General features: G+C 36.7%; 1 protein-coding gene across 3 annotated transcripts in view; it reads right to left on the bottom strand.

The window, feature by feature from the left end:
• The window catches only part of USH2A (usherin), a 734,839-nt gene that overhangs the window by 672,202 nt on the left and 34,750 nt on the right, over positions 1-27,887 (bottom strand). For all 3 annotated transcript variants that reach the window (XM_025927811.2, XM_086694483.1, XM_086694484.1), the window contains exon 4: positions 3,688-3,820. In XM_025927811.2, the coding sequence (XP_025783596.2) occupies positions 3,688-3,820 (133 nt within the window). The remainder of the gene's footprint in view (positions 1-3,687; positions 3,821-27,887) is intronic.

Raw genomic sequence — 27,887 nt, 5'->3', positions numbered from 1 at the left:
AGCAAATTCACTGGACTTAATTGAGGTCAATATAAAAATTGATTGTATTTTTATAGAATAAAAACAAAACTAGAAAATGAAGTTCAGAAACAATAGTAAGTATAACTGATGAAAAAAGAACCAAAAAATACATAGAACTAAGTCTTACAAATGAGTGAAACTTCTGGACAGAAAACTAACAACATTGGGGTGCCTGGGTAGCTCAGTTGGTTAAATGTCAGACTCAACTCTTGACCTTGGCTCAGGTCATGATCTCATGATTCATGAGGTCAGGCTCAGCACTGGTGGCACAAAGCCTGCTTGGGATCCTCTCCCTCCCTCCCTCTCTCTCAAGATAATAAACAAACAAACAAACAAACAAACAACTTTTAAGAGAAATTAAGAAATACATTTTGGGGGCGCCTGGGTGGCGCAGTCGGTTAAGCGTCCGACTTCAGCCAGGTCACGATCTCGCGGTCCGTGAGTTCGAGCCCCGCGTCGGGCTCTGGGCTGATGGCTCGGAGCCTGGAGCCTGTTTCCGATTCTGTGTCTCCCTCTCTCTCTGCCCCTCCCCCGTTCATGCTCTGTCTCTCTCTGTCCCAAAAATAAATAAACGTTGAAAAAAAAAAAAAAAAAGAAATACATTTTGTTTGTGGATTAGAAGATCTGATATCATATAGATACCCATTTTCCTGAAATTGAGTTTATGATTTAAATCCCAGAATTTTGTGAAAATTGCAAAACTCCCTCTAAAATTCATATAAATAGACAAGACAATATTGAAAGGAAAAAAAGTTAGGAAAGTAAATACTTTCAGATTTTAAGACTTTTACGAAATGACAACTATGAAAACTAAATGTTTTGACTCAAATACAGGCAAACAAATCATTGGACCAAAAGAGAGAGCTCAGGAGCAAACCATCTTCACATATGCAGGTACATGATTTGTGACAGTTACCACTCGCTGCAGGGGAGCGAAGAAATGATCTGTTTAATGAAAATGGTTCTGGTGATATTCAAGTGAGAAATAAAAAATGAATCTTGACCCCCCCCACCTCATAACATACCCAAAATAAAGTCATATAGAAAACAGACCTAAATTTGAGAGGTAAAATAATAACATTTTCAGATAAAATGTAAAAATAATATCTCCATGATATCAGGGTGTGCAAAGATTTCCTCAATAGGACATAAAAATATTAAGTATAAAAGAAAAATTAGTAAATTAGACTTCATTAAAATTAAGAACTTCTGTTGATCAAAGAATGCCATTAAGTTTTCAGCAACTACAATGTGCCAGATTCTGGAAAAACAATAATGTTTTTCATACATAGCCTCATTTGATCTTCATAATGAGACTGTAATGTCATCATCATCATTTCAAATTTAGAGTAACTAAAAGAATATAAGAACACTAATTCGAAAGGATACACACACCCCTATGTTTATAGCGGCATTATTTACAATAGCCAATATTTGGAAGTAGCCCTAGTGTCCACTGGTCCATTGGTTGATCAAGGGATAAAGAAAATATAACATGTAATATACATACACACACACACACACACACACACACACGGGAATATTATTCAGCCATAAAAAGGAATGAAATCTTGCCATTTGCAATGACAAGGATGGAACTAGAGAGTAGAAATTGAAGCAAAAGTCAGTCAGTCAGAAAAAGATAAATAAACAATTTAACTCATATGTGAAATTTAAGAAACAAACAAGCTAAGGTAAAAAAAAATAATAATAAGAGACAGAGACAAATCAAGAAACAGACTCTGAATTATAGAGAACAAGCTGATGGTTACCAGAGGGGTGGGGGTAGGGTATGGGTTAAATAGGTGATGAGGATTAAGGAGTGCACTTGTTGTGATGAGCACTGGGTATTGAATCACTACATTCTACACCTGAAAGTAATATTACACTGTGCATTAACTAACTGGAATTAAAATACAAACTTAAAAAGTACATAAATTAAATAAATTTGGGCTAACTACAGTTTAGAGTCATTTAAAAGTTGTTCCAGATCACATAGCTAGTAAGTGGGCAGTTGGGACTTGAACTCAAGCAGACTAACACCAAAGTGTAAAGTCTTAAGGAACTATGCAATCAGACAGTTGCTCAAATGCGTATGTAGGTATATACATGTGTGTGTGTATAATAGAGATCTAGAAACAGAGATATAGAAATACAGGCATGTATCGTGATTTCTAGCAAATAACTGCTAATAATCTCAAAATATTAGGAATAATCTAAATGCTCATTATTAGGAGTTTGTTTTAAAAGTTTTTGTTACAGCTATACAACTGGGCATAATGCAGCCATTTTAAATGAGAAGGAATATTAACATAGAATGTTGTCCATAACATTTGGAGAGGAAGTATTTATTTTTAGAGGCCTCAGAGAAAGCATATGTATTATAATTTCATTTTTAGAAAATTATTTTTATAACCATATCTCCAGCTATATGTACTAAAGTTCTGGAAGGGTATAAAAAAGTTAACTGTATCTATGAAGGTAGAAAACTGAAATATTTTCTATTTCAGAGAGTTCTGTATTGTTTGGATTTTCTTATAATGAGTATTCATTATTTAGTAATATAAAATAATTGTTCCATTTTTAAAGTGTAGGCAATTTATAAACCATTGTGCTAATTATTTCAAGTTAATCCTAAATTCAATTTCTGGGTTTTGTTTTCAGGATGCAGTATATATTCTTTTAAACCTCTATGGCCTGTTTTAGGATGGGAAGATATGAATACCATAAATCTAGCTTATTAGTGTTGAATATTAAATTTCAGTTTCTATTTAATATTCTAAACCCTACTTTAAAATCCAAACAAAAAAAAGATTGAGAAAATATAGTTTATCACATATTGTTCTTATGTAAATATTGATCAGGGGCACCAGGGTGGCTCAGTTGGTTAAGCTTCTGACTCTTGATCTGGGCTCAAATCATGATCTCATGGTTTCCTGAGATCAAGCCCCATGTCAGGCTCTCCACTGACAGCGCAGAGCCTGCTTGGGATTCTCTCTCTCCCCGTCTCTCTGCTCTTCCCCTGCTCATGCTTGCATGTGCGCTCTCTCTCTCAAAATAAATAAACATTTAAAAGAAAAAGAAGAAAGAAATAAACTTGATCATAATAGGTACATCTTAATTTTAAAGTTTCCCTAGTATAGTGCGTTGAAAAGTGCCCTCCAAAAGGTGCGTCCCCCCGGAATCTGTGACTGTGACCATATTTGGAAATACGGTCTTTGCCTACGTAATTAAGGATCTGGAGAGGAAGGCATATAGGATCAGGGTGGGCCCTACATCTAACCACAAGCTCTCTTAGAAGAGAAGAGAAGGGAAGAGAACACAGACGAGAGGGTCATGTGAACCTGGAGGCTAAGGGGGCTGTGCAGACACAAGCCAAGGAACGCTGAGGACTACTGGAAGCCAAGAGAAAGAGAGACATAGAACCAATCAGAACCTCCAGAGAAAACCAACCCTGCGAACCCCTGATTTCAGACTTATGGGCTCTAGAACTGTAAGAGGAGGATAAATGTCTACTTTATTAAGCTCCTACCCAGTTCTGCTCATTTGTTGCAGCAGTGCTAAGAAACAAATACACCTAGATATTTAAAACAATTATTTTTGACACTTTCTTGAGCAATCTGGTAATTAGACAAAATAAGTAATTTTCTGAAGTCAGAATCTTACCATTTAAACTCTGTCCTATTTGTGTAGTACCAGAGGCAAAATCTATAATTGAACCACTTAGAGTCCTTGCTTCAAATGCTGTATTATCTTCCTCCAAACCATTGATGAAGAAACTGATTTTTGTCTGATGCACCTGCAAGAAATTATCACCATTATTATTTTAATTACATAACCTTGCATTTTATCATAACTACATTTCAGCAGTCTTTCTCAAGTTAATTTCCTACTTCACTACTTTCTTCAGTTGGAAACACTGAAAACAATTTATCTTAATGGCTCAGTGATATATCTGTATGTTTATAGATCTAGATATGAACCTACATATTATAGTTTTGTGCTGTGATTTGTACCATGGTATTTAGAGATATGCATAATTTTTCGTCCCGTATATTTAGCAGCACTGACTGCTATGCCTTCATAATTTTTTGAAAATATGCTATTTCTTTATATACTAGTTAAATTTGTTATAACAATAATTGGCAAAAACAGAATTCAATACAAAAGGTAGAAATATTCAAAACTAAGTATGCCAAAAATGTATAACCTGTGGATAGAATTTAAGTTGCTAATACAAAATACTTCCTGTAAACATTTCCTGTATTAGTATTGGTACCATAGTTGATGATTTTCAGCCGTACTTCCCCAATACAGAATATAAAAATTTGACAAGAATATTCTAGCCTAATTATTCAGACAACTTACCAACTCTCTACATCAGGGATCAACAAACTTTTTCTGTAAATAGTCAGAGGATAAATATTGTCTATTTGCAAACCAAGTGATTTGATTTTGTGTTCCAACTGGTCCAGGTCACAACTGCTCAACTCTGCTATTGTAATAGGAAAGCAGCCAGAGACAATACATATGTGAGTTAGCATGGATGTGTTCCAGTGAAACTTTATAAAAACATTTTACCAACCAGATTTGTTCCTGGGTTGTGGCTAGATGACCCCTCAATTATATCCTAATTGTAGAATGATAAAGTTATGAAATTTTGTTTCTGTACAGTGACCCCTGAAGAGCCAACTCAAACCGTTCTGCAGACAACCTCATGGATGGGATTTATACAAAACTGTCAATGATTGCACATATTTCTGAATAAAATGATCAGCCATTTGACATCAGTGTTAGCCTCTACAAACAGTTCTGTTCAAGTGCTTTTAACTTGAATGCAAAAGGAATCATTGGTGCTCTAGCAAAGGAGCCGAAATGGCAAACAAAACACGAGGATGGGGGTGGGGGTAGCGGAAGGAGAGAGAAAGAGAAATATGTCATCTTGCAGGTGAAAGGTTAGATGCTAACATTTTAATTAAAAATATATCCAATCATAGCATTCAAATGCTATCCTATTAAGACTTCCTCACAATTGATGAAAATAACCATTCCCCAACATCTTTAGAACGTTATATGAGTGACTGTCTTAAGAACTGTTTTCAACAGCCCTCTCTCTCCAAACAAACCAACCAATCAACCCACCCTGACAGTTAACAACATAATTACTTGGGAATAGTAATTCTTCACAAAGTTATCCAACATGGCTTTTCTCCATACTATTTAATCTGCTTTTATTAAAAACCAGGTACTTCCTTAACTCCACTGACCCCACGTTACATTTACTTAATTATAAAACATAGCCTTGACATAAAGAACTAAAAACACACGCCAACTCCTTGTGGGCCTGCATATATACCTCTCTTCTGGGTAGTAGGGCTGCATTTTTTTTTTGCAGCCCATTTTTTACAGCCTGTTACTGTCATTTGGTGTTTGACTGTTATCATTATAAAAGATACAGGCTTTTCTACTTTGTTATTTGTAGCATTATCTCATGTTTTACAACATCTTTGCGCAACATGCAGGCACATGAAATATAACTAGTGAAAAGTTCTCGATGGTATTAATGCATAAAAAAGAATGTGGTTCCATCTCTACTGTCTTTACCCAGCCAAAAGCTGATGAACAGCCAATTTTCCTTTATCACATTAGCACAGCCATGAGGGAAACACATTTGTTCTACTCAGCTACACTAAAGATACTATTACCAATCTAACATATACATGTTTTATATCAGCAGTATTCTCAGAGCATGAGAGAGCCAACAATATATTAACACTAGCATGACAGTTTATTTAAGAAAAGAAAATTGTCTCTGTAGAGGGACAGAAGTTAGAAATGTATGGCTAAATCTCAGTGTCACTGGTCTAATAAAGGTAATAATTCTTAGGCTTTCTTTATAGCAGGTAACACTCCTGTGACAGTTCTGTCATATCATTCAAATAAAAATGTTGTCTTTTACAAGTTTAAGTGCACCTTTATTTTGAGTCAGATAGAAAGCATGTTTTTGATTTTCTATATTCACTGTATTATATCTGTAGTCAAGAGTTCAGGACCTTCTCTTTTTTATCAACTCATCGCATATTTGCTTAGGAGAAGGATTCGGTGTCACTTGCAGTGAATTCTGGAAGGATGTTTTCACTTTGTTGGTACTTACAAAATGATTAATGATGATCTCAAGCCACTCTCTTCTGTTGTCCCCTCCCCTATCAACCACCTTTCTATAAATAAGATTAAATCTTCTTTGGTGTTCTGTACCATGTTTTATATTCCAAGATTCTCTTAACTATTTTGCAATTCTGGTCTGGGGCCCCATCACACCAGAACTGTGAAGACGAGGGTAGTGCTTTGCAATAGCTCATTCTGATGATCCCCTTGCCAGTTATCTGGAGGAATAGGAATATGTGTGGTGGAATTTCTAATTTGTGAAAAAGAAAGCCTTCTGCTGAAGTAGACTTCACACCTATCTCATTTTCCACCCCTCGAGAATTGGAAGAGTTTGTACATGTTTATCGGTGTGGCATGAAGGAATGAATTGGCAAAGCCAGTGGCAGCTGGAGAAAGGCCTTAAATCCCCTCATAAGAGATTTAAAAAAACACACCGGAAAGAAGATAGAGGGGAGCAGGTCATTCTCGCCCCTTCATTTTCTCAGGGCTTCATATTTTATTTTAATTAACTTTTTGGCCAAATTCATGTCCCTGTGATAGTCTGTACTCACTCCTTTGAGCACAAGAGTGTATCAGATTATTTTTTTAGGTAGAATACCTGATCATTGTCTTGCTTGAGCAGAGAAGTGTATAATTCCAGGAAGTCACACAATAGCTGAGAAGCTACCAAGAAAAAAATACAATCAAGTCCACCTGGACAGGTGTGTCTTAATTGTCAATCATCCAGTCCACTGAAATGCCAAATCTTTGTTTTTCTATTCCTGCTGGCTACCAAAAATCCAAAGAAACTCCCAACTCAGGCTGGGAAGTAGGCAGAACACCTGCACTAATTTCCTCAGCGGAGAAATACTTTCCTTGCTGCCTCTATCTTTCTAATTTCAATTTAATTCAATGAAGCCTGAACCCAGTACTCAAAGTGCCCCTATACATTATACCAAAAAAATAAAGTCACCACCCTTTCTCTCAAGGACCTTGTATGTATGACTAATTTTAATGCACTAGTGTGTGCACCACTATAAACAACGATGGTTGTTTTTAAGTTCTGACACAGTGCAGTGAAGAAAGTGCTGTCCATTTCAAAGAGTTGCTTTGAGAAGTTAGGTCTTAATCCATTCACATATGATATATATATGATTCTGGACCTTTTCTTTGGTACTTGTCTTTTCAAAACCATCAAACAGGCCTCCCAGAAATACCACTTTCATTCTCTTAAAGGGTTTCATTTTGAAGCAATTTTTTTTTTTCCCTCTGAGACAGATCTAGCACATATGAGAGTGTGCACACACATGAGCCGGGGAGGGGCAAAGGGAAAGGGAGAAAATCTTAAGCAGGCTCCACACCCAGCACAGAATTCAATGCAGAGCTCAAACTCATGAACTGTAAGATCATGGCCTGAGCCGAAATCAAGAGTCAGATACTTAACCAACTGACCCACATTGGGGCCCCTAAAACAAAACTATTTTAAGAATTTTGAATGGGGGTGCCTGGGTGGCTCAGTCGGTTAAGCATCTGACTTAGCTCAGGTCATGACCTCATGATCCATAAGTTTGAGCCCCACGTCGGGTTCTGTGCTGACAGCTCAGAGCGGGGAGCCTACTTCAGATTCTGTCTCCCCTCTCTCTGCCCCTCCCCCACTCATGCTCTTTCTTTCACTCAAAAATAAACATTAAAAAATTAAAAAGAATTTAGAATAATACTTTTGTAGATTTAATAGAAAGTGATTTGGCATCATATCTTGAATTCAAATTCACCCTCAAAAAATAATGATGGATGATATAAATATAAAGATCATCATTTTGAATACTAAAAAAATCAAACAAAAAAAAATACTGGGATATGAATCTGAAGGGAAAACTTTGTGGAGGAAATATGTCTTGGACTTTCTGAAATAGAAATTTCCCTGAAATAGAATTTCTATTTCTAGGTTAAACAAGGCTTTGCAAAAAGGATTCTACTATTCCATCTATAATTTTTTAAGCACAAGGAAGGCAATTTATTCTAAAAATTCCATAAGATTATTTTTAAATATCACATGTACAGGGGGTGCCTGGGTGGCTCAGTGAGTTAAGCGACCAACTCTTGACTTCAGCTCAGGTCATAATCTCATGATTCGTAAGATCGAGCCCCACATCAGGCTCTGCACTAACATTGCGGAGTGTGCTTAGGATTCTCTCCCTCTCTACCCCTCCCCCACTTGTGTGCAAGTGCGTGTGTGCACGCATACTCCCGTACTCTCTCTCTCTCTAAACAAATAAACTTTAAAAATAAAAAATGGGGCACCTGGGTGGCTCAGTCATTTAAGCATCCGACTTCAGCTCAGGTCATGATCTCACGGTTTGCGGGTTTGAGTCCGGCATCAGGCTCTGTGCTGACAGCTCAGAGCCTGGAGCCTGCTGCGGATTCTTTGTCTCCCTTTCTCTCTGCCCCTCCCCTGCTCGCACTCTGTCTCTCTCAAAAATAAACATTAAAAAAATTAAAAGTAAATAAAAGGTATCACACGTATGTTTTATTCCCTTACCTAAGCACATGTGGAATGTCCCTCTTGCTGACTATCTGAAACCAAAGTTCTTCTGAGGTTTTCTTACTCATCCCATCCCAATTTTATTTCTAACTAATTACCAACAGTCAATCTCATCTAATCGGAGAGGTCTCCTCCCTATCTTATGATCACACAATGCTTGTTTCTGTCTCTGTGCTCTGTTCAAGCTATTTTGTATGGGAATAACCTTGCTACTTCCTTTCATCTCCCTAAATTTTTAGTATTTTTCCAAATATACCTCAAGTCCTGTATCTTCCAATAACCCTTTACCAACTATTTCAGTACTATAAAAGTGTTCACATATAGAAAAATTTAGCAAGTTGGGCATTAAAATTTTTATATGTATTTTTCATTTTTGTCCTTACAACAATCCAACGAAGGTTTATTACCTCTATTTTAAAAATGATCACAAATAATTATTTAAAAAGAATCACAGAGAATTGAAAACAAAAAGGTTACATTATTCAAGGTCACATAGAAGGTTGACTGATTCCACGGACTGTTTTAACCAATTTTTGTTAGTCCGTTACACCCAGTTAGCATTTTGAAGTTACAGCCATCTCTTGTGTCAGAGCCATCCATGAGTCTCTCTGCTGTAACTCCACACAGTGAGGATTCCAGCTTTACGTCAAACATCTCCCACAATACGAAGGGTAACAACCCCTATGAACTACATAATCACTTGTCATTTTCCTGACACTGTGCTGAATGTATATACTCACATTACTTGTTCAGTTCTCAGACTGTCCTTCTGCAGTGGTCCCACCCCCAAAATGAGGACACGGAAGTGTTTTGTTTATTTTTGAGAGAGACAGAGAAAGAGCAGGGGAGGGGCAGAGAGAGAGGGAGACAAAGAATCCGAAGCAGGCTCCAGGCTCTGAGCTGTCAGCACAGAGCCTGACGCGGGGCTCAAACTCACAAACCACAAGATCCTGACCTGAGCAGAAGTCGGACGCTCAACCGCCTGAGCCACCCAGGTGCCCCAGAGGACACAGAAGTTTAACTGTGGACTTGGGGAACCCTTTCATCTTTGAACAACTTTTACCAATATAAATGATTAAACTGAAAAATATCTCCTTATAACTTCAATTCATAAGGCCCAGCTCTAACTATTGATGTCACCCCAAAGAAATCCAATCCCTTCTCCATGTGGAAGCTCACAGATGTAAAGAAAGATGTCGTTTTTCTCCTAAATCTTCTTCAGGATAAATGTCTTTCGTTTACGTGGTGTTCTCAATATGACATGGTTTGGGGTCTCTCTCTTCTTAAAATGTGGCTCCAGAAATACTACAATCTCTACTTGTGATTTGGCTTGCCAAATTGAAACAGGATTATCACCTTAATATAATCCAAAATTGCACGCTAGATTTTTGCCAATGGCATCACACAGCTAAAACTGACAAATTATTAAGTTGAACTCACTTTTCACTAAAATACTAAGTCTTTTCTTTTTTACATCTCTGTCTAAAGCACCTCCACCCCATCCTGTGTATGTGCAGTTAGTTTCATGGACCCACGGACAGAAATTTATATTTATCCATGTTATGTTTCATCTTGTTAGATTCAGCCCATTGCTCTAGGCTGTCAAAATCTTTTTGGACGCTATGTCTGTCATCAATGTATTTACCATCTTCCAAGATTTGTGTCATTTGCAAATTTGATGAGCATGCCCTACGTGCTGGGCAGAAGCTCAATAAATACTAATTGATTGATTGTCTAATTGATACTCCAAAAATAAAACCACCAATCTACACTGCTACAATTCTAAGCAGTAAAGACACCATTTTCCAACAGATAAATGTGTCATACAAGGATTCATCACCTTTACAGAGTGACCTTGTTTACTAACATGAGTTTTTATATGATTATAAATACTCTAGTCTATCAAATATTCCCTATTAAGCTGCATTTATACAAACTATGAATAAAAGAGTTGAGGCAATTATTCAGGGAAGGTTGATTTGGCACAAATTAGTCACTTGGGCTGCCCTCGAAAATTAGGAATGTGCGTGTGTTCCCATTACTGGTTTGATTCAGTGAATAACTGCTTATGTTTTCATTCCCTTTGACCAGATAAAAGATGCTACAGGGAAATAACTTCATACACAGATAATTTTTTCAAAGATTTTTCTTGTTTTTGTTTCCACTTTTCATTTTCCATGAGCTCGTATGTTTTATTTCGACGTTTACGCCTCTCCTGGCCTCTTCTCCCATCCACCCGTCTTCCTATCCCTTCTCCTCCTATCCCTGTCCCCTGTGCATACACACTTTCATTTTCTTTCCTCTGAGTAACCCAGACAAGCCAGGCCCTTGAAGTGATCTATGCCTAAATGTATTAAATGTATTACATTATCACTCTAGGTATGACGCTTTGGATTTGCTAGTCTCCCCTTCGTGTCTATTGAAGCTCTCTGTATACTACAACCTCACACAAACAAGCCTCCAATTTATTCCATCTCTAAAAATTTAACATAGGAATGTCAGTAGTTGTCTTGATCCTATCTTGACTGGATATGAAACTCTTATGGCCACTTCTTCCCAAACTATTAAACTACTCTCCTTCTATCTTAAAAAAAAAAAAAAAAAAAAAAGCAATTAGTTTACACAGAGATGTGATGGAAAATCTGCCAATGGTCTGATTTATTGTTGATTTCCTGGGGAATGGGGATAGAGCCAGCCCATTTTCTGTAGATACTGCCTAGGAACATTTCACGCACAATTCCACATTTAAGAATGCTTTTGGCGTACAGATGATCACAGTATTTTACACGCTCAATTATCTCAGTATCTCATTGGTTCCCTTTTCTCTTTTATCTATACAAAACAGATGATTTCCAGAAAATAACTAGAATTATCTGTAAAACATTTTAGTAACCTTTTCAGTATTTTATACCCCAAAATCTATTTGTTATAACTATAATTACCTCTCCTTAAAAGTCAACTTCTTTTGTCTTTCATGTTTAGGAAGGAGACTACTCATCACATGTTTCATTAAAAACCACAGCTTTTTTGAAAATGTTTCTATCATTTGAATATTTAATAAGTACATTATGATACGCAAAGTGTTATGCTACACATAAGGGATATATAAAACACAGATCTTTTCTACAAGGAATTTACAATCTGTAATGGAAATGGGCCTATAAAAATACTTGCAATGCAAGGTGGCAAATGCAGGAAAGTAAATATGAATAAAGTGTGTAGGGACAAAGATGAGAAACAGAGATATAATTTTAGAATTCTGCTCCTCCAACAACATTTCCCTCTGTCCCACGACAGTGGTATTACTCAAATGAGTTGTCTATATTTGCTTTGTCTGGTTTCTCTTTCCTCATTCTCTCTATAATGTAGCTCAATTAGTATTTTGTTTTCAATATTTTTAAAAAAAACTATCTCAAAATAATAGGTAAGATGCAAGAACAGTATAATATATTTTTCTGAAACATCTGAGGTTAAATTGCTGACATACCACATTATCCCTGAGTACTACAGTACATTTATTATTTAAAAACAAAGACATTCTACATAACCATAGTGCAATCATCAAAATAAGAAAATTAACATTAACATATCCCTACCATCCTATCTTCAGACACCATTCAAGTTTTGCCAATTGTTCCAAAAATGTCCTGTACAGATAAAAATAAATAAATCCAGTCCAGAATCACACGTTGCATTTAGTTGTCATGATTCATAGGACCCCTCTGACCTGGAACAATTCTTCCATCTTTCCTTGGCTTTTATGATCTTAACACTGTTCAAGACTATAGTCTAGTTACTTTGTACATTGCCTCTCAATTTGGGTTTGCCTGATGTTTTTTCATGGTTAGATACAGATGACTCAGGGATCATTGCATCTTATCGTGTATTACATAATTTCTATTTGTTCCATTATTGATGATAACTTTAATCATTTGAATGAGCTGGTATCTGTCAAGCTTCTCCACTGTAAAAATACAAAATTTCCCTTTGCAATTAAAAAGCATTTTTGACCTTATATTGAGACTGTATAAATATCCTGTTTATAATTAAATTTTCATTATTTACATTTATTTCTATATGTGTAGACTCATGAATCTGTATGTTATTCAGTGGGATATAATACTCTCAATATGCATTTCAAAGCTCAAACTGTTCCACGTTGAGACGGTAGAGGCCCCATCAACATGGATTCTATATTAAACTGACACATCCTCATAATTCTTTGAATATCCCCTTGCTTTCTCACACGAGATATTCCAGGATCATCTTTACTACCCTGCCCTGGAATCAGCCATTTCTCCAAGAAATTCTGCTTTAAGATGAGTGACTTTGAGGAGCCAAGACCACTGCTAAGCTATACTCATGCTGTTTGGATGTTATTTTCCCAGACCCTTCCTCTTCCTGTCAGTGGATAGAGTTATGGAATATGAAGATAGACAGAAACGTGGATAGACACTGGATATACACACTTATACATTTACATCTATAGTATTTCTACATCTATGTATATATGCACACACACACATATGAAATAAGATTATATTGATGAAATCAACTCTAATCTAACACTCTAGGATTCATTCTAATTTTCTCTCTTTCCATATTTGTAACTCCCATCTCTGAAAGGGAGAAACCCGCCACTCCTTATCCTCAGGATGTATATGTATTTGATGAATTCTCCTGTACATAACTAATATCTAGTTGTCATGGCACCCCTGCCCCAAAGACACATCTTTATCACACTCAGGTCCTGATATCTGTGCCTAGGTCCTTAAAGAGAGCTTGAGAGCCACTCAAGCTCTAATACTCCAACATTTTTATGCCTGTCACATCATCACAACTCCCTTATCATGGTCACCAATGATTTCCATGAGGCTAAAAACAAATAGTACGTTCCAAGTTTTCATCTTATTTGAACCATCAGCATTTGACAGAGCTGATCACTCCCTCCTCCTTGAACCACATATGTCATTTGGCTACAAGTACATCAAGCTCTCATAATTCTCCTCTTATCCCTCAGGCTGATCTTCTCGGCCTCCTTTGCTTGGATCCCCTTCTTGGACCTATAAATATAGAAGTCCCCCAACATTCAGTCCTTGCTCCTCTTCTTCTGACACATATAAGTAGTTCCTTGATAATATCATCTTATCTCAATGTTGTAAATAGCATCATTAGGTTGATTACTCCTAAGTGATTAGCTGTATCTCAGACTTCTGATCTAGATCCCTACATCTATCTTTCTATTCAGCATCTCTTCTTGGAAGTCTATTAGGCATTTCAAACATAAATATTCCAAAATAGAGCTCTGCTCTTATGTCCCAACCTTCTTCTTCAACAGCCTTCCCCCACATTGGAACACTGCAACTCTTTTCTTCCAGTTGTTCAACCCCAAATCCTGGGAGTCCTCTTTGACTCCTCTCTTTCCCTCATGCCTCGCAACTATTCCAGCAAAGCCAGCAAATCCAGAGGTTCTACTTCTAAAATACATCCCGGGGGCGCCTGGGTGGCGCAGTCGGTTAGGCGTCCGACTTCAGCCAGGTCACGATCTCACGGTCCGTGAGTTCGAGCCCCGCATCGGGCTCTGGGCTGATGGCTCAGAGCCTGGAGCCTGTTTCCGATTCTGTGTCTCCCTCTCTCTCTGCCCCTCCCCCGTTCATGCTCTGTCTCTCTCTGTCCCAAAAATAAATAAAAAACGTTGAAAAAAAAAATCTAAAATACATCCCGAATCCACTCAATGCTCATCACTTTTCCTGCTGCAACTGTGGCCCAAGCCACCACCAGCCCTCCCCTAGACTTTTACAGTGGCCTCCCAATTACCTCCCAATAGGCCTCTCAGATTTGGTACATGTTCCCCTTCAGTATACTCTCAAGACAGCAGTCCAAGGATTCTTGCTAAAACAAAAGCGAATCGTGTCACTCATTTGCAAAAAACACCTTCAATGAATTCTTACCCTGTGTAAAAGTTAAAGTCCTACAAAGCCCTACCCAATCTGGCCCTTTGTTACCTCTGACTTATTTCCTATTAGTATATTCCTGTGCTCTCTGTTAAAGCTACACTTCCCTCCTCAAACATTCCAGGAATTTATTTCCCTCAGTCTCTGTATTTTCTTTTCTCTCTACTTACCATTATTCCTACAGCCAACTGCTGGCTCATTTCCTCATCTTTTTCAGATGTTTCCTCAAATGTCATTTTAGCAAACCTTTCCTAGCTACCCTATGTAGAACTGGAGCTCTGAATCCTTCCTAACCCCCTTCCTATATGATCATTCTCTTTATCTATGCCTAACTTGCATATCTTATTTACTTTTCTTTTTATTATCAGTCTCCTTTCTAAGCCTATAATATAAACTCTGTGACAGGAGGTTCCGTTTTGTTCACTGCTCTTCCCTCATTCTCCACAACACTAACTAGCAACTATTGGGTACCCATTAAATTTTAATTAAATGAATGAAGCTTCCTCTAAACTAACTCTTGAAGGATTAATAGCAGTTAGCAAAGTACTCAGTGGTAGAGAATAGGTAAGAAGGGAGTTGTAGGAGGAAAAAAACACAACAAACAAAAAACTTGAAAGAGCCTTAAAAGTTACCCCCAGCTTTCCATTTATGCTGATCAATCTCCATTCTTTACATTTCTCCTTTTAATGTGGTGAATTTAAAACCACCTTCCTCACTTTTCCTCAAATATGTTCCAGCTTTTAAAATCTCTTTAAATTGTAATGTTAAAGTTGCAAATCGTTAAGTCAAATTATGCTTGAAAGAGGATGATAAAAATGGTGAACATTAGATTTCTGTTTATACTTTCAGGGAATAAGCCAAAGCCCTGCCAGGAGATGTGATCTCACTCCTGACCCAAAGTCAGGAGGGCCATCAATCAAACCCTCAACATGTGGACAGATGTATAGGAAATCATTTCTGTGTACACTCCAAAACTAAACTTCATGCCAGTACTCAATTGACATCTTAAAGATCCCGAGCAGTAATTTGTACGCTGAAATGGAGTCCTGTCATATGAATGAAACAGAGGTAAAAATGCCCACTTACACTATGCACAAGTTAGCCCTACTAAAATCTTCAACAAGGGTAGACTAGTCCATCAAATCATGAATGGATTAGTTATTAGTTTTACATTCTTCAACTACATGCTATTTCAAAAGTGCCACCTGTCTTCCAGGCTTTCTGTGTTCTCTTAGATTTTTTTTAGCACCTCCAGTGGTACTGAGCAAAATTTATTAAGACTAAGCCTCATAAACGAAATGAAGAAGAGTCATTTGGGGGCAATGGAAAAATAGGAATGTCTTTTAAGTACTGTATCATGAAATCTGATGTGAATGGCTTTGCCTTTAAAGACATTCTAGAATGAGAATGAGGCCTTCAGAGTGACCCTTGTTTAAAGGTGGTGCTCTCTGCCCTGAAGCTGGTGAGAGAGTAATTGTCTAAGCAGTTTTTTCCTCCATCAGTAATGGAGAAGCACGCACATTTAATTGGGTTGAGACAAAAATAATGACACCAGCAAATAGGCATTCTTTTAAGGTAAGGATTGTATCAGCCCTAAAAACAAAAGTAGCTATTTATGGATCAAATGCAGGACATTCAGCAGTTTCTCTTACCCCCTTGATGACGACGACGACGACGACAACAACAACATGGAGATAATATCATCCATTTGGGCAAAATAAATGTATATTTTTATTACCATCTGAAGAACCTCATATTAGTCATTGGATTACCAGATTCAGAGAGCACTCTTGAAAATCATATTCATTTTGTCTTTTTATAATTCATATTTATTGAGTTCAATTCTTACATATTTCTTCCAAAGCCATTTTCCCCTAAGGAAGCAGCAGCTGTCAAAAAAAATCTGTAAATTTGGTGGGGTTGTGTATTTAGAATAGATCATCTCTTTTTGAAAAGCCTAGATTAGCCTTCTCCAAAGACTGGCAGACTTCAGAAGTATGAGGCCCAGGATGAAGACTGCATTAGGAGGAAATATCTGCATGGTGATTTTACTTATTAAAAAGATAAATGAGGTTATAACTGTTTTCAGTATATGTTTAGAAAGGGTGAATCAAGAATAAAGGTGGATGTTAAAAGGGAAAAGAATTAAAAGGTAAGGGTGAGAATGATGAGGCTTCTAACATCTACTATAGAAAATCTCAACCTAATATCCAATGTCTCTCACATAATACTTGTGTCCAAGATATTTGTCTGAGGCTTTGAATCTCCTAATACCTGTACCGGTGGATATTTGTAGAAATAAGTAGTTTACCTCCACTTTCTTCAAATTTGCCTTTGAATTATAACATTTAAATACTCGATTTAAGTTGAGATTTTTGGACCTGAGACTTTTTACTAGCATAGGTTGTAGGGATGAAGGATTGTAGGATCTGCTTAGTCTTTATTTTTATGGAGATCTCAGCTTATATATTGCCACCATGGAGAGACCTTTAATGCCCAAGCAGGCCCAAATAATCACCCAATAACTTGCTATCATGTTACCCTATTGTAATTATTTGGATGCTACTTTTCTCTCAATATATTTCTTGTTTAGTTTTCTTTTCTCCCCCACCATCCCTCAACAGATGCATGTGCACATGCACGCACACACACATACACAGTTCACATGAGCTCTGATCATTTCACTGCACTCGTCCTAGCTCAAGGCCTTTTTGACTTAAAGACATTTCCTTTCGAGACTCTAACATAACTTTTTCTATCCATGATTTTTCCCCCATCCATTCTCTTTCATCTCTGATACTCCTATTGTGTGGGGGTGGTGGGGGTGTTGGATCTGTCTGTGGACATGATCACCTTCACTCTAGACTGGATCCGATAATTTGAAGTAAGTTTAGGTCTGCAATACAACTCCTTTTCCTGGCACAGGGACTCCCTTTCATCCAAGTGGCAACAGTCTGCCTTCTTATGGCCTAGAACCTGCATGCTGTGCTCGACGCTGAGGTCAAATGTCTCCACTGCCGGATGACGGCTGTCCCACGCTGTCACCCCAAGTGCAGTTTGCCAAGTCATGTCCCTGGCCCTCTGTTCGATCTGCTTACTTACACAACCCACAACACAGTACTTTCCTCTGTCCCAACTCTTCCCTCCTACGTGTATTTTGGGTTGTGCTTTCTTTTGCCAATCTAATCTCATCTGCTTTCTACTTTCATTGATTCCTAAAACAAATGTCATAATAATTGTATTCCTTTCTATACCTTACAGTAGTAACATTTTTGATCAGCTGCTGTTACATTTGAGTGACCTAAAATTGTAAATCCCTTTCTTAGAGAAAAAAAAAAAACAGCAAGGACCTGATAAACTAACTGTAAGAAATGAATATAGGTACTGCCTAAGTACCTTATTCGTAATGCACTTGAGATCTTCTCAAAATTTCACTTTACCATTAGGCTTTCACACTACTCAGAATCAGTGTCTAAGTCATTTATACCATTAGACCAGCTAGATGACAGCAAGTTGTCAACAGAATTCTCAAGGATTTCTCTGAGGAACTAGAGACTTACAAGGGGGAGAAAGTGTCATTCCATCTGAATCCAACCATTACACCAATTGACCTGAAAGCTAGAAAGGTTCTATTTCTCTGAGGAAAATAAAACAATTGGAAAGCTTGAGTATCCAATCAAACAAATTACATTTACCTCCCTGGAGGACTACACCACTTGTGCTCTAACCAGAGTTTAGAAGGAATATATATTTTAATGGACAAGTTTAGCACAGGATACTGCAAAGGAACAGAAAACAGAATTAATAAAACTGATATATAATTGAACCAAGAAGCCACGGAGGTATAAAACTCAATCTTACTTGAAATAACATTTTATACAAACTTAAATCTAAGCACTGTCATTTAAAAACTAGGCATTTATGGAATTAAGGGGGAAACTGGTAAGAATCCCAGTTTTATTTTGGATTTTCATTAATGATCTGTAAGAGGAATTAGTCTGTTAATGAAATCCACAGATGACACTAAATTGATAGGTATTGCAAAAAAGTCACTGAGAAACAACATAAAATAAAATGTAAGAGGTTAGATATTGGGCAGGATCTGAGTATGAGATTCACTCTATTTAAATGGAAGGTCATTCCGAACACACATTTTAAATAACATCTCTTTCCAAGTAGCTGAAAATGTATGTGTGTTACTATCACTACCTTGTGTTTACTGGGAAGGAACACTGTTCCAGACACCAGGGAGAATACAGAGCCAGAATCATGAAAAAATCAGAGGTCAGAAATGTCAAATGCAGGAGGAAAAAAAAAAGTTCTAGGGAATGTGAGAGAAAGCCAGTGTCTGTGTCGTTTTTTCCTTCATACAAGTTAAGATAAAATGTGTTAGTTTGAGGGAAATTCCACTTATCCTCTGTGTTGTAACAGCTAGAAAAGGCTCAATATGAGCACATTTGTGGAGAGACAAGGAGATCATTGAATTCATCAAGAGACAAAATATGAGAGAAAGAAACAAAATCACTAGTTTACTCACAGTTGTTTAACTGATAGGAGAAAGAACTAAGCCATACAATCATCATCATTGGGAAACTACAAAGTGATCACTATCATGAAAAGGACAGTTTTGTTCTGGATAAAGAAAGAGAATTTGTACATAATTTGGAAAAGTTACAAATTGTCATTCATCACTTAAAAAATATCTTGAGCTTTTCATTCCATCCCATTTTCTTAATATCATCATTCTTTACCAAAATCACCCAACTTCCTTTTTTAATATATTTATTTTTATTACACATCAACCATGCAACAGACGTTTTGCTGTTCTTGACACCTAGAAATGAGTAAGGTACTTGTCTTCAATAAACTCAAACCCAACCTAATGCAAAATCTACCTACGAATACCTAATAAAATCTACCTGTATGAAAACTATCATACAACCAATGTTTTTTAAAAAAAAAGCAATGGTAAAGGAGCAGATAGGAGAAAAGGGGAGAGAGTATTGAAGTGTTTTTGTTTTGTTTTGTTTTATAAAAGAAGTTGCATTTGTGATGGTCACTGAAATATGTCTACAAAAGAACTGGGGGTTAAGAGGAAGAAGAAAGGTAAAAGGCAAAAGAAACTGAGTAAAGACAGGATGAAGAACTTTGAGGCAGACCATGAAGTACACGGATTTCAGAGACTCAGAACTGGTTAAAGCTCAAGGGACACAGGACAATGAGGCTACCAATGTACAGCCCAGCAAATGTTGAATAGTCTTGAAAGCTTTGCTAAGAAAAGAATAATTCATTCTCTGGAGTATAAGCAATGGTGAACATGCAGTTTCTTTAAACAAAAGAGGTATGTAACCACATTTGTATTTTAGAAAGAAAATACTTTTCCCTACAGAGGTTGTTTTGGAGACAGGAGTAACTGAAAATACTGGGGGGGGGGGGGGGAGTGGGAAGTGGGTAGGGGATATTTATAAATGGGTTGCAATGCACAAAAGTTAAGGGAGTCTCTTTCATCCTTCCAGCTCTTAGTTGCAAGCCATGTTGTAAAAGGCACTCAAAACTTTCCTGCTTTTCATCTTTACTGCTCCTCTAATCTCTAGGTTATCAATGAATCCCTCTCAGTTTCCCATTAATTTTTCTCAGAAATTTCTCCTTGCATTTTCTCTTGCTACATATTCAATTGATTAATACTTCTCATCTGTATTATTGTCCTATTTTCCAAATCTCTTTATTCTAATACTGGACAACATCATCTTGCATTCACTCACTCATTCAAAAAATAATTCTTGAGAAATGACCATACTCAGACAAGATGCCATGGTCTAGTGGAGGGTACAAATAAAGAACACTGAGCTACTTTGTACAAAGGAGAGAATACCAGGTATAGAGGATTCCAGAAGGCATACATTTGTTATGTCTATGAATGTAATAGGATACAATTTAGAGAAGATAAAAATATAAATATAAGAAACACTTGTAAAACTAATGTCAACTCAGTACAGACCTTGGTTATAAGGAAAAGTCATAAGACTTATCACTTACAATACCTAAATTTAGTTTTCCTAAGCTATAAAATAATGGAGTATAAAGTAATGACAATGCCATTTTTGTCAGCCAAAAAAACGCCAATATGGAATCCATTTTTAACAATTTAGTTTCCATTTCTTGTTTCACAATTTAGTATTGTATAGCTGACCTGAAGGAAAACGTCTTCAATATAGACCAAATTTGTTCACATGGAACATTCCATGCAAATTAAAGTAGCCAAGACCAAAATTGTGGGATTTGGGTCATTTTCTTCAGATGCTGAACATTTTTTAATTATTAGACAAGAAGATTTAGGGTATAAAAGTTGCTTTAATATAGTGCATAGTCTCCAGGTGGGCCAAAATGCTTTACAAATTAATGAGGTAGATATTGGCTGTGTAGTGACTTCAGTAGGCAAACACAGAATCTATTAAGTACTCAATAATACACTTTACAGATCCTCAAACATTAAAATCTATTTTAAAGCAACATTTCCAAAATGTGTCACAGGGTCTTTAATGCCCTGCGCCACCAGAGACAGAAATAAAGGACCTTATTTTAACATTTAACCTGAAAGGACATTTTAACCCGCCCTCCCTCTTTCTTCCCTTCCCCCATTATTACACTGTCTGCATTAGGTATGAGGCAAAATTCTGGTATGGGAATTCAACTCAAATATCTCATTGAATAGCATCAGGCTCTCTTGACCTTCTAACCTTCTCTTTTGTCCGAACCTCCTGAGAATCAAGCATGTCACACAGTAACTAGCTTCCCCTTGAATAGCATTATTGGAAAGGGAGGAAAAAGTCCTTGCCCAGGACCGACTACATTCTGCCATGATCCAGTTAGCTAGCTATTTAAAGTGAAAAACAACAAACGTCTACAAATTTAACTCAGTGAGTTTAATTATAACCATTATCCTCTCTTTCTCAAAAAAAAAAAAAAAATCTAGCCTTCATGTAAGACAAGGATGTCCAACTTGAGAAGTCAGTGACACAACTGGATGGCAAGGAATAACACTTTATCTACAAATGGGATTGTTTTAATGTTTTCCCTTCTTGAGTGCAGCTTTAAGGCAATATGTAAGGATCTCTTCCTTCAGAGTCTTATCCTTCACTGAAAATCCACTAATTTTGCAGGTTTTGGTTACGCTGCTTTTTGGTGACTGGCATCAATAACCAACGAACTTTGTTTCTGTAGTTTTGCAGTTTTTCAAAAATTCTTTTCCATTCTTTGGATTTTAAGATGTTGACTTAAAATGGAAATTGCAGACGCACAAAGGAATTAAGACTCAGAAGATGAATTTTTCTTGTGAACACAGTGAACAAGAAAACATATCACTTTTAACATAAAAGCAGCTTTCTACACATGTCATGAGGCATTTGCACAGGTCCTTGTTCTCAGTCAGACCCAAATGCAAATGCTATGTTAACAGAGAGAGAAATCAAAGAATGACATTGGAGGACAAGCCAGAGCTACAATTTATCTGCATAACACTCGACAGTCCAATGGCAACTTCTAAGCTGCTGACACTACTCGCTGAAGCTCCTGCCAAGGAAACTCCTGCTGCTTTTTCTGTGAGGAAATTCCTGCACTGTGTAACTTATTATGCAAGTCTTTCCCTGTCTCCCAATAGATATTCTTCAAACAATCAAAGGGGTATTGAAACTACTGTATTTAAAGGCAAATCGATTTTAATTTTATATGATACATTTTCATAAAGCTATAGGTAATTGCAGTACAAGGAGAAGAACAGAAAAAGTAGTGGCAGAAACAGAAGAAAACAATTAAAAGGAACCGAGGGGCCCTTTCTTGAGCATCGAGTGCAATGAGAAGACGGAAAGCCTCTGGGATGAAACTGACCAGCTTGTAATTGACTGCTTTCATATAAAAATCTATGCATCCCGCCTTCCCACTCTACCAGTTCCCGCTATATAGGAATAATATTGGGACCAGGGCACCTGGGTGGCTCAGTCGCTTAAGCAGCTAACTCTTGGTTTTGGCTGAGGTCATGATCTCTCAGTTTCATGGGTTCAAGCCCTGCATTGGGCTCTGCGCTGAGAGCTCAGAGCCTGCTTGAGGTTCTCTCTCTCCCTCTCTCTATGCCCCTCCCCCACTCATGGTGTCTCTGTCTCTCAAAATTATTAAGTAAACTTTTAAAAAAGTGAATAATATTGGGACCAAGTAAATAAATGAAATCTTCTGCACACCAAAGTTGTAAACAAATGAATGTTATCATTTATTTATCTCCTGGTGTTTTGAAACTCAGCTGATATTTACAATGTAGAAGAAAGACAAATGACTTTTTAAAGGAAGTAAGGAATTAGTCCTTCTATGATAAAAGTCTTGGTCCAGGTTAACCCCACATAATTCTACCAAGACATTATAATTCTTCACATCCAACTACTTACATAGCCTTTCTTCAAGGAATAAATTTACTAACCAGGATATTTCTAAATATAGTAAAACAATTTTTAAATCTGGAATTTTATATGTAAGCAGGAGTAAATTCTTAATCTGATATTAACTTCTTAACCTATTTTCTTTTCTCCACTATATACTCTCCATTAATTTCTAAAAGAGATTTACATGCTGACAAGATTTATAGCTAATGGAGCAGAAAGTAAGTGCACCCCTTAAATAATTGACCTATTTTCTTCAATACAAATATGAGTCACATCCCTAATGAGGAATGTATGATATCTCTAAAGGCACTAGAGTCTTGCCTCAAACACACTTTTATTGACCAGAGAACAGGTTTTCTACACACCATCCCTCCAGAGCCACTGGAGATGATTTAGTTTTTATTTTAAAATATAGACAAGCATTTCCACCAATGCTCAGGTATTGGGTGGACAAAATAATAGTGACTTACATTTGCATCTTGCTTCTCAACTGTCAGGACATTTACTAGCTGTCAGTAAAAGAGAAAAATAAAAAATTGACTGTCAGCTTTAAAAAAGAGTAAGAAAGCGAAAGTATAGCAGGAAATGTGGAGGAAATAATTTTGAAAAATATTTTACCTACTTCAGCATGAGTTTTTCTCCTGTGTGAGATGTCTAACTACATAATTTGAATTGTTTGATGTGTTAAAATCGCAGATTCTAGAAAAGATGGAAATGCAGGAGTACAACATGTTTGCTTTGCAATCACTGTTTCCAAGCTAGGTTGAAGCTGCTGCAAACACAGCTGCCATTCACCTAGTTAAATAAAGGGATTCCAGAGCTTTGCGGCGTTATTTGTATAGAACAGGAGACTTAGGCTCAGATTATTAGATCTATGTGTCCCTTATATTTCCCAGTCAGAATCTTAATGAATTTAGCTGAAAAGTTGAGAATGTAATAACCACAGTGGAGAATGAATTCACGTCATCCTTGTACCTTTTCCCAAACAAAACCCCCCAAGTCTTACTTATTTTCCCACCCTAAATATTCAGAAATGGCAGCAAACTTTTTATTTTACGGTATGTTGGATTATATGTATTTTATAGTTCAATGAAAATATTTTAGTTATGTTACTTAAATTATATGCCTTTTAAAGAGAAAAATATTCTCAAAGTGGTATCCACTTAGGTACTTTCTGTACCTAAGCTTTGAAGAGAACTCATGGGCCCAAATATCAAAAAATAAAGGAATAAGGACATGACAAATGAATGTGGATGTATTTTCTTGATTTTCATAATCACACACCAAATGAAGATGAAGATTTGAAGTTTATCAAAGATGGAAGAATTCTCCTGTCGTGGGGGAGTTTTCCTGCTATCGGTTTGCAGTTGCTCATCAAGGAGACCCTTTAAAATCCTTCATTACTCATCTGATTTAATGAAATTAAAACTGGATGAGCGGAAGTTATTTTTCTTAAAATGATGGAATCGTTACAGCACTCTGTCCAGAGATAACAAGTGGATGGACGAGAACATCAGCTGGGAATATATTTAAATATAGATTTACACATGCAGTATTAGGGAAGGTAAAAACAGGATATGAAATAAACATTAGGCATCAACTCTAAGCTCACTGTCAAGAGTACGCCCAGGCTTCTAACCACAGAGTTCAGCTGAAGGTAACTATCTGTCAAATGTAATCTGTGCGAGTGAATATGCTTAAGCTGGTGCTATGAATCAACCAAAATTGCTTTGGTCTTATTGACATTCAATTGCAAGAAGTTGCAGCTCATCCAGTCCAATAGACAGTCTGACAACACCAAGAGTGCTTCCGGTGACAGAAAGCTTTAAATATAGATGCAACTATCATCAAAATACACATGGAACTAAACTTTATGATCCTTCAGAGCATCTTTTGAAATTGGTCAGTCAGTCATCAACTGGTCAGAGACGCCCCCAAGATCTCATCTCATTGCTCTAACAGCTGCCAGTTTGCTCCGTTAACAAACCATTATTAATCTTTTTTAAAAAAATAATGAAGATAGATTTGATTGACAGGTGAAGTCCTCCTGGATTAGTAGAAGAGTTTCTGTTGCATTGTGCTTAACCCCACTTCTTCATGCCGCAGATCTGCCTTTTATCTTTTCTACCATTTGAGACTTGCCCCCAATACATCTTAATAAATAATAACCAGGCATGCATGAAGAAATCCAGAGGGTCAATTTTAGACAATGCCTTGCAGATATTTTTTGACAGGTATTGAGTTTGCATGAGCACTGCATTATACCAACAAGAGAACTAAGGTGAGTGAGGTTAAATGACTTGCTTAAAGTTGTTTCCCCTTGGGCACTGTGACCTCTCAAGCGGATTCCGTGGTGCCCATCTGCTTTTGTTCCTGGTCTTAATCCTATATTGAACAAGCTTTCTATCTATTCTTTTTCTGTCTGTGCATATTCTCAACCAAGAAAAATATGTTGAGTTTCAAACTGTTTGTGACACTTTACTCACCCCTGTGAAATATCCTCCCTTTGTGCCTCAGTGGTCTCATCTGTACCTTCCACATTGGGTGGCTCATAAAATGATACATTTACAACCTTTGATCCAGCAAGAACTCAGTGGACATAGATGAGTTTATTGATATATTTTAATTTTTAAACATTATATAGTTACTGCTCTGTCCCTCAAAGAGCTTACTAAGAGAAATTGCACTGTTAAGGATGAGTCTTTATAGGATATAAAGACAAGTGCATAACTTTCTCCATTATATACATAAAGAAACCAATCCAGAATGTAGCAGTTTCCTGAACTCTCATGCTAGTCTCTTCTATAGCAACCTGCTACTTCTCGGGGGGAATCTCTATTACTTCCCTCAAGATCTGCCTTAAACTATGAAGCTACATGAAAATAGATGGTGATACAATGTTAGCTTTCTTTATTAAGGGAAAGGATAAAGGGGAAAGGATAGAAAAAATTAATATTATAGCAAAATTTTTGGAGGGCATTGGTTGGGCTTGTCTTTTATCTATTTTCTAAGTATTCTAAAATTTGAGTTCTAGAAGTTTTATGACTTTTTAAATCTCATTTTATTCAAAAATTATCTTCCAAAAATGTCAACCCCACCTCACAATGATTTGTTTCTATTCTCCTTCTTGAGGATAGAGGGCATGCATTCACTTTTTTCAGTAACCTCAAGACCTCTTAAAAATATTGTGTATATAGTAGATATTTAGGGTCTTTTATATTCATGAAGGTAAAATGCTTTAAAGCAAGAGGATTTGACTGTTTACCAGGCAGATGGCCATAAGGGTTCTTTGCTACCTATTACATATAGTAACAGAAGACATATTTGTCAATCCTGACTTTAACACATGCTCTTTCATAACACATATTATGGACTTGCTCTAATAAGCTACTGTTGTGTCATCAAAGAATATTGAGCCACAAAAGCCCTTCCTACATATGGTAAAAAAGAAAATTTCCTTGATCACTTTATTTTCATAATTTTAAAAAATTAGGGCTCCTGGGTGGCTCAGTAGGTTAAGCCTCCAAAACTCGATTTCAGTTCAGGTCATGATTTCGCAGTTCCTGGGATTGTGAAACCCTGCTTGGGATTCTCTGTCTCTCACTCTCTGCCCCTCCCCCACTTGCGTGCGCTCTCTCTCTCTCTCTCTCTCTCTCCTTCCCTCAAATATACTTTTAAAAACTTATCTTCCAATAAATAAATAATTATCTTCCAACAAATATTTACATTGAAAATTGAATCAATTTATAAAAATACTAAAATAAATATCTAAAACAAAGGTGAGACTTTAACAAGAATTCAATAAATTTTATAAGTCAAACAACTTGCATTCTAGGGGCTGACAGACCACAATGAATAGAATTTGACATCTTAAGGTTTATTTTTTCTAAGTGTTTTAAACCACTGGTTATTTTCTACATGCCTTTTTATTTCTTTTTGGTCAAAAATCTTACTGTTGATGTATTCATTTTCTCATACAGAGAATGTCAGTCAGAAATATTAATAGATTAAAATATTTATAAAACATTGAAAATTAAAAAGGATGATACAGGTCTTCTGATTCCAACAAAGGTGGGGTAAGCCAACATCAGCCTGTCTCTCCCTGGTAACTGCAACCAAAAACTTTGAATAAAATACAAAATGCAACTACCTGAGTGTTCTGAAAAATGAACCAAAGCAAAAAGATTGTGGAAGGAAGTCAAAACCTGGATAATTAAAACTTTCTGATCTGTAAAAGACACTGCTGAAAGAATGAGGAGACAAGTTGCAGACTGGAGGAATATTTGCAAAACAAAAACACACAAAGGGCTTGTGCGCAGAATACATAAAAGGCCACTGAAGCTCCAATAATAGGAAACAAGGAACACAATATTTTTAAATGGGAAGATTTCAACAAACACTTCACCAAAAAGATGCATTGAAGACATATAAATGCAGAAGATCTTCACTGTTATCAATAATCAGGGAAATACAAATCAAAACAACAGCAATACCAATAAACATCCATCAGAAGATTGGCCAAGATAAATGAATGGATGGATGGATGGATGGATGGATGGATGGATAAGACAGATGAGAAAAAGGAAAGGAAAAGAAAGAGATCTCCTCTTGTACATCATTAGCAAAAGCTTGAAATAAAACTGGAATTCTTACTAATTTCCCCTTCTCTTATTCCTTTCTCCCCTCCTCCCTCCCTCATATCAAGTAAGTGCTGGTAAGGCCTCAAAGCAACTGTAACCTTACGTTTTGCTAGTGGGAATGCAAAATGATACGAAAAGTTTGGCAATTTCTGATAAATCT

Source organism: Puma concolor, chromosome E4 (genome assembly GCF_028749965.1).
Source record: "Puma concolor isolate L17-30 chromosome E4, mPumCon1.1.hap2, whole genome shotgun sequence".
Lineage (NCBI taxonomy): Eukaryota > Metazoa > Chordata > Mammalia > Carnivora > Felidae > Puma > Puma concolor.
Note: the sequence above shows the minus strand (reverse complement) of the source record. Positions and strands in the feature narration are given on the sequence as shown.